The 7,762-nt window shown below is 51.6% G+C and overlaps 1 protein-coding gene and 1 pseudogene across 1 annotated transcript; one reads left to right on the top strand and one right to left on the bottom strand.

Moving 5' to 3' along the window:
- Positions 1–202: 202 nt before the first annotated feature.
- Positions 203–2,339, top strand: LOC149501561 (uncharacterized). Its single transcript, XM_089732855.1, has 4 exons — positions 203–859; positions 1,229–1,382; positions 1,596–2,268; positions 2,324–2,339. Exons 1-4 carry the CDS (start codon positions 203–205, stop codon positions 2,337–2,339), a joined length of 1,500 nt encoding a protein of 499 aa, XP_089588981.1.
- An 83-nt stretch (positions 2,340–2,422) lies between these two features.
- Positions 2,423–2,910, bottom strand: LOC149501560 (uncharacterized; annotated as a pseudogene).
- Between the last annotated feature and the right edge of the window lie 4,852 nt (positions 2,911–7,762).

Raw genomic sequence — 7,762 nt, 5'->3', positions numbered from 1 at the left:
AATCGTTATTTTTATTCAATTTCGAGCATTTTCATATTTATCTACCTATTAAACCATCTCTAGACTTCCCCAAATAATTTAAGATCAAAATTAGCCAAATCGGTCCAGCCATTCTCGAGTTTTAGCGAGACTAACGAACAGTAATTCATTTATAACTAGTCAGGTCATAAGTATTGTGCCGCGGCGTTACCCCCCCCTGGTGATGGTGGCCAGGGGATCCGGTTATGTCGCGGCCAGGGTCGACGAAACCGTCGTGATCGGGGTATACTTCTCTCCGAATAGACATCTCGCCGAGTTCGAGCAGTTCCTGGGCGGGCTTGAGGTGTTGGTTCACCGCCTCGGGTCCCGCCCGGTTATCTTAGCGGGAGACCTCAACGCAAAATGGGTGACTTGGGGTTCCCCCCGCTCGGACTCACGCGGCAGGATGCTCTCGGAGTGGGCGATCGCGGATGGTCTCTGTCTTTTGAACAGAGGTTCGGTCGCGACTTGCGTGCGATGGAACGGCGAATCTCACGTGGATGTGACATTCGCATCTCCGTCCATCGCACGCCGCACCCGTGGCTGGCGCGTTCTTGAGGGGGCGGAGACGCTCTCGGACCATCGATACGTCCGATTTGAGCTCTCAGCCTCCTCTCGATCCGCGTCGGCTATGGACGCCCGCGGTGAGGAGGAGCTCCCGCGAAGTGCTCCTCGGTCATTCCCCAGGTGGGCACTGAAGCGCCTGAATAAGGAGCTCCTGGTGGAGGCAGCCGCGGTGGCTGCGTGGGCACCCGTGCCTACTAGCCCCGTGGACGTGGAGTCAGAGGCTGACTGGTTCCGGGGAACGATGGGTCGTATTTGTGACTCAGCGATGCCCCGGGTAGGCAGCAGTGCTCCGCGTGGCGGTGCGTACTGGTGGTCGCCCGAAATCGCGCAACTCCGCGAGGAGTGCGTGCGGGCGCGCCGCCGGAGCGCTCGCCATCGCCGCCGCCGCCTTCGCGATGAGGACTTCGCGGAGGTAGCGGACCGGTTGCGCGCCGACTGCCGCCAAAAGCAGGAAGCGTTGCGACTGGCCATCGGTGAGGCCAAATCTCAGGGCATGCAGACGCTCCTGGAGATGCTCGATCAGGATCCCTGGGGGCGCCCGTACAAAACGGTCCGCAAGAAATTGCGGCCGTGGGCGCTCCCATTGACGGAGCGTCTCCAGCCTCAGCAGCTGCGGGAGATTGTCTCCGGGCTGTTCCCGCAGATGGAGAGGGACTTTGAGCCTCCCTCCATGGGCGCGCTGCCTCGCAGTGACGTGAGCGGTGTTGCTGAGGTGGTCCCTCCGAGCATTTTGGAGGAAGAGATTCATGCGGCCGTGTTGAGGATGCGGAGAAAAGACGCGGCCCCCGGCCCTGACGGTGTTCACGGCCGGGTCTGGGATTTGGCCTTCGGTGCCCTTGGGGACCGGCTCGTGCGGCTCTTTGAAGCCTGCTTCGAGTCGGGACGGTTTCCTAAGCAGTGGAAGACGGGCAGACTCGTCCTTCTGAGGAAGGAGGGGCGCCCCGCAGACTCACCTGCGGGGTACCGCCCCATCGTGTTGCTGGACGAGGCGGGAAAATTGTTGGAGCGAGTTATCGCCGCCCGCATCGTCTGGCACCTGACCGGGACGGGTCCCGATCTGTCGGAGGAACAGTATGGCTTCAGAGAGGGCCGCTCTACTATCGACGCGATTATGCGCGTGCGTACCCTCTCTGACGAAGCTGTCGCCCGGGGTGGGGTGGCCTTGGCGGTGTCCCTGGATATCGCCAACGCTTTTAACACCTTGCCCTGGTCAGTGATCGCGGGGGCGCTCGAATATCATGGCGTCCCCGCGTACCTCCGCCGACTGATCGGGTCCTATCTCGAGGACAGATCGGTCGTGTACACCGGACACGGTGGTGCGGTGCTCCGCTTTCCGGTCGAGCGCGGTGTTCCACAGGGGTCGGTCCTTGGCCCTCTCCTGTGGAATATCGGTTACGACTGGGCTCTGAGGAGCGCCCTGCACGGCCCTCTCCCGGGCCTAAGCGTTGTGTGTTACGCGGATGACACGTTAGTCGTGGCCCGGGGCAAGGACTACCAAGAGTCTGCTCGTCTTACCTGCGCAGGGGTGGCATTCGTCGTCGGTAAGATCCGAAGGCTGGGCCTCGACGTGGCCCTCGAGAAATCCCAGGCCCTGCTGTTTCACAGGGCTGGGAGAGAGCCGCCACCCGGGGCCCACCTGGTGATTGGAGGCGTCCGCGTCGAGGTCGGGGTGACTGGGTTACGGTACCTCGGTCTCGAATTGGACGGTCGTTGGAACTTCCGCGCTCATTTCGAGAAGTTGGGCTCCCGACTGATGGCGACGGCTGGATCGCTAAGTCGGCTCTTGCCAAACGTCGGAGGGCCTGACACGGTGGTGCGCCGCGTCTACGTGGGGGTGGTGCGGTCTATTGCATTATACGGAGCCCCCGTGTGGTGCCGCGCCTTGACTCACAGAAACGTCGTGGCGCTGCGACGCCCGCAGCGTGCAATCGCAGTCAGGGCGATTCGTGGATACCGCACCGTCTCCTTCGAGGCGGCGTGCGTTCTCGCCGGGACGCCTCCCTGGGACCTGGAGGCGGAGGCACTCGCTGCCGATTATGCGTGGCGTTGTGACCTTCGCAACAGGGGGGAACCACGTCCCGGAGAAGGAGCAATTAGAGCGCGGAGGCTCCAATCTCGGCGGTCTGTGTTGGAGGCGTGGTCTCGCCGCTTGGCGGACCCGTCGGCCGGTCTCCGGACCGTCGAGGCGGTGCGCCCGGTCCTCGCGAAATGGGCGAACCGTGACCAAGGGCGTCTCACCTTCCGGTTGACGCAAATGCTTACCGGCCATGGGTGTTTCGGCCGGTACCTGCATCGCGTTGCCCGGAGGGAACCGACGATGGAGTGTCACCACTGTGACTGCGACGAGGACACGGTCGAGCATACGCTCGCACATTGCCCCGCATGGGTGTGTGGCGGGTAGCCATCATACAATGCAAGATAATTGACAGATGCCTGAATCTCGCTTACAACATTTTCAAGATAAAGCGCATATATACAAGTTCCGAACAACAACATTCGGACCGTCGGTCTACCGAGCAATATCACCAGCTCGGTGGAAGATCTTCCCAAACTGGTGACCTGCGACGAGATGTGAACACGCAACCTTCTGATTCATCATCAGCGCATCAAGAACTCCGGCTACCACAATCCCCGCATTCTCGCAGATAAAAGCACGTCATTGACAGTCGTCTCACAGCAAGCCAGCATCGCAGCCTCAACAGGACCATCGCAGCCGACTCACCGCGCTTCCTGGTCCTACGGCACGCAACTTCACTGCCTCATCACGCCACTACAGTTCATCGCAGCCCACGACCGGATCATCAACGCTTGGGGTCACACATCTCCGGCGTGGCAGCTCTGCATCACATGGACTACGCACGACACGCACGCAACATTCAAGCTCAGTCTCGACTCACCGCAGACTTCGAGCAGCACTGGCGACACGCACGCAGCATTCAAGCTCAGCCTCGACTCACCGCAGGCTTCGAGCAGCACTGGCTCTTGCAAGCTAATCTCAGCACGGACAACGCTAACTAAAAATGACACGACCTTCAGTCTCTGAGGGGAGTGATGTGGCGGGTAGCCATCATACAACGCAAGATAATTGACAGATGCCTGAATCTCGCTTACGACATTTTCAAGATAAAGCGCATATATACAAGTTCCGAACAACAACATTCGGACCGTCGGTCTACCGAGCAATATCACCAGCTCGGTGGAAGATCTTCCCAAAGGTGGAGCAACGCCGTGTCCTTGTCTCACAAATAGGACCGGACTTGTCGCTGCCGACTGTCGTGACCGATGCTCGACTTCTGTGAGTGCACCATCTTGCAGAAGGAGGCGGCGGAACGAGAGAGGGAGAGCTCATGCCTCTCCGCACCTATACGTCGCCACCGAGCCGGGGGCCGCAGAAGGGCTTTTGTCCGACTTCGGCCCCTGTAAGAGGCGAACTCCCCCCGGTGAAGGTCAAGGGGCGACCTGAGGGGGTGAGGCCGCGCGGCGCGCTACCAGCACTCTAGCGCGCTGCCATGAAGTAAATAGAGCGACCGGTCGACGGTGTATCGCGTCCCGACCCGGCAGGCTGGTTCTGGTCCAGCGGGGTATTCCGGGACACCAGCGGCACCGTCTGGGCGGCCCGACGGGCTGCCGTACCGAGACGGCCGACGTTTCAGAGCCTTCGATTCGCCTCGAAGGCTCCGTCGGCTGGGCGTCCTTGGGGTGAGCCGCGCCGTCTGGTTGTAGTGTTGACCGCGGTAACCCCCCTACCTCATCCGGGTTCTGACCTCGGAGGGGATCGGACGTCGGGTGTAAGAGTGCAGAGGAGTCGTTTAGTGGGTGGGCCCTAAAATCCTTGGTCCCGCGGTCTGCTCACAACACCATGCAGATCGTAGAGTCTCACATACCCCGCGCGCCCCTTTTGCGCGGGGACCTCGTAGGAGGTTCGGCCCTCTACCCGAAAAAACAAAAAAAAAAGGTCATAAGTATTGTCACACAGTAAAAACTTTTCTTTTAGAATGCTGGCCACAAAAAAGTTTATTGAATTCGAATCTCGAATTGTTCATGAAAATAAAAATGTATACTTTTAGAATTTTACTCATTTTTAAATATGGAGTGGACGCTTAAAGAAGACCGTGTTGCAGTTATTGCGTTGCATCGTTGCGGTTACGCGCCAATTCAAATTTTTAACATACTGAAAAATTTGAATATAACCAAAAGATTCGTTTATCGTACCATCAAACGATACAATGAACACTCTAGTGTAGATGACAGGTCAAGAAGTGGTCGCCCTCGGTCTGTTAGGACTCCAGCAGTGATAAAAGCTGTGAAGGCGCGAATTCAAAGAAATCCCAAACGTAAGCAGAAACTGTTGGCCCTTCAGATGGGGTTAAGCAGAACCACGGTGAAAAGGGTGTTAAATGAAGACTTAGGGCTTCGGGCATATCGAAGAAAAACAGGACATCGTTTGAATGCTCGTCTAATGGACCTGAGACTGAAGAGATGCCGCGCTTTGTTGAAATTCTTTTTTCGGATGAAAAAATTACCGTAGAAGAGAGCTACAACAAACAAAATGATAAGGTGTACGCACACAGTAGTGAAGAAGCGAGCAACCGTATTCCGCGTGCCCAACGAGGTCATTTTCCATCCTCGCTCATGGTATGGTTGGGACTTTCTTATTGGGGCTTAACAGAGGTACATTTTTGTGAGAAAGGTGTAAAAACGAATGCAGTTGTGTATCAAAATACAGTCCTGACGAACCTTGTGGAACCTGTTTCTCATACCATGTTCAATAACAGGCACTGGGTATTCCAACAAATTCAAATTCAAATTCAAATTCAAAATCATTTATTTCAACTTGGATGTCATCAAAAACACACTTGTTGAATGTCAAAATGTAAAAGAAAATGTTAACTCTACCACCGGTTCCAAAAAAAGCCACAGTCCTGAGAAGAACCGGCGAAACAAACTCAGCGGGCTTTTTTTTTTTTTGTATTTTCTCAACTATTTTCTTTTTTTTTTAAACAAGAAAACATATTTACAGTATACAAAAAAACAAGTCAAAAAAATACAATTCAAATAAATAATAATAATAATGAAAAATGAAAAGGCCAGGAGCGAACGCCTCATTCCCACGTAGTGCCATCTAGTAAAAAATCCTTAACTTTATAATATGCCTTGTTGCACAAACGTTCCTTGACAGGTTTCTTAAATCTATGAACAGGTAGTAGTTGAACGTTTTGTGGGATCTTGTTGAAAAGCTGTACACCCAGCCCCCTGAAAGAGTTGCTTATTTTCTTAATTCGAGCCGCCGGCAACGCAAGCCTATGTTTGTTCCTAGTGTTCACATTATGCAAATCGCAGACTCTGGGGAATTCTATAATGTTTTTACGCACGTACAATAAATTTTCAAAAATGTATTGGGACGCTAAAGTTAGAATTTTGATTTCCTTAAACTTGTCCCTCAAGGATTCCCTCGGGTGCATATTATAAATAGCACGAATAGCCCTCTTCTGCAGGATGAAAATCGTTTCGACATCGGCAGCATTGCCCCATAGCAAAATGCCATAGGACATAACACTATGAAAATAACTGAAATAAACTAGACGTGCCGTATCTTCATCAGTATACGTTCGTATTTTTTTTACCGCAAACGCTGCAGAACTAAGTCTATTCGCTAACTTGCATATGTGAGGACCCCACTGCAGCCTGGAATCAACTGTTATACCAAGAAAAACTGTCGAATCAACAAGCTCCAGTGTCTCTCCACTTACAATGATATTAGTGTCTACTTGTCTAACATTAGGTGTGGTAAATTTTATACATTTTGTTTTTTTGTTATTTAATAACAAATTATTAACACTAAACCAATGTACCACGCGCGAGATAGCATCATTCACATCGTCATAATCTTCCAATTGTCGTTTAATTTTAAACAATAAGGATGTATCATCAGCGAATAATACGACCTCGTGACGGGTTTCAATAAACTTTGGTAAATCATTGATATACACAAGAAATAAGAAGGGACCCAATATGGAACCCTGAGGAACACCCATATTAAGTAAGACACCGGAAGATCTCTTTCCTTTAACGTCTACCTTTTGGATTCTTCCGGATAAATAAGATTTAATAAGTTCTAATGAAACGCCCCTAATACCATAATGGTGTAATTTCCTCAACAATGTATTATGCTCAACACAATCAAAAGCTTTAGATAAGTCGCAGAATACCCCAAGGGCATTGTGCAGGACGAAATAGGATTTTATCAAACAAATAGAAATAATATAGTTAATAAGTAATTATGTAACAAAAATGTATAATCTTAAATTATTTAATATGCAATATGTTAGTGTATCAGATCAGAGAATGTAAATAGACCAATAGGAACGATTTGTGGAGCGCTTTCACCACGGTAACATACAGATCAAGGGACCCCCGAAAGTGGCGCGTCGATAGCGCGTCGCGAGATGGGGTACTGAAATAAATATAAAAGGATGGCCATTTATAGGCAAAAACAGTTCTCAGTGGATCTTCGAGAGAAACAGTTCCCAGTGAATCTTCGACAAAGAACCATCAGCAAGATAGAAACAGTTCTCAGCAGATCATCAAGACAGAAACAGTTCTCAGCGGATCTTCGACATAGAAACATCATAGAAACAGACAGTTCTCAGTGGATCTTCGACAGAAACAGTTCTCAGCAGATCATCAAGACAGAAACAGTTCTCAGCGGATCTTCGACATAGAAACATCATAGAAACAGACAGTTCTCAGTGGATCTTCGAGAGAAACTGTTCCCAGTGAATCTTCGACAAAGAAACATCAGCAAGACAGAAACAGTTACCAGCAGTTCTCCAATAGTACAGTTATCAGAAAACCACCAGTGAATCAGCTACCAGTGAACCAGACAGTTACCTGTGAAACCTCGCTACAGAAGCCGAAACCCATCGAAAGAAACAGCCGTCTTCTACCAGCGCACAAACAGACAGCAGAAAATATTATTACACGACTCGGAAACAGCCATACAGACCGGGTCGTGTACATTTCATGGTCCATTCGAGCCGGATAGAGGACACATTTCATGGTCCATTCGAGCCGGATAGAGGACACATTTCATGGTCCATTCGAGCCGGATAGAGGACACATTTCATTATTCTCTCGAGCCGGGTAGAGGATACGTTTTGAAAAGGAAACTGGAACA

This window comes from Bombyx mandarina, chromosome 15, assembly GCF_030267445.1.
Source record: "Bombyx mandarina strain Sakado chromosome 15, ASM3026744v2".
Classification (NCBI taxonomy): domain Eukaryota; kingdom Metazoa; phylum Arthropoda; class Insecta; order Lepidoptera; family Bombycidae; genus Bombyx; species Bombyx mandarina.
This window is presented reverse-complemented; position numbering and strand designations above follow the sequence as displayed.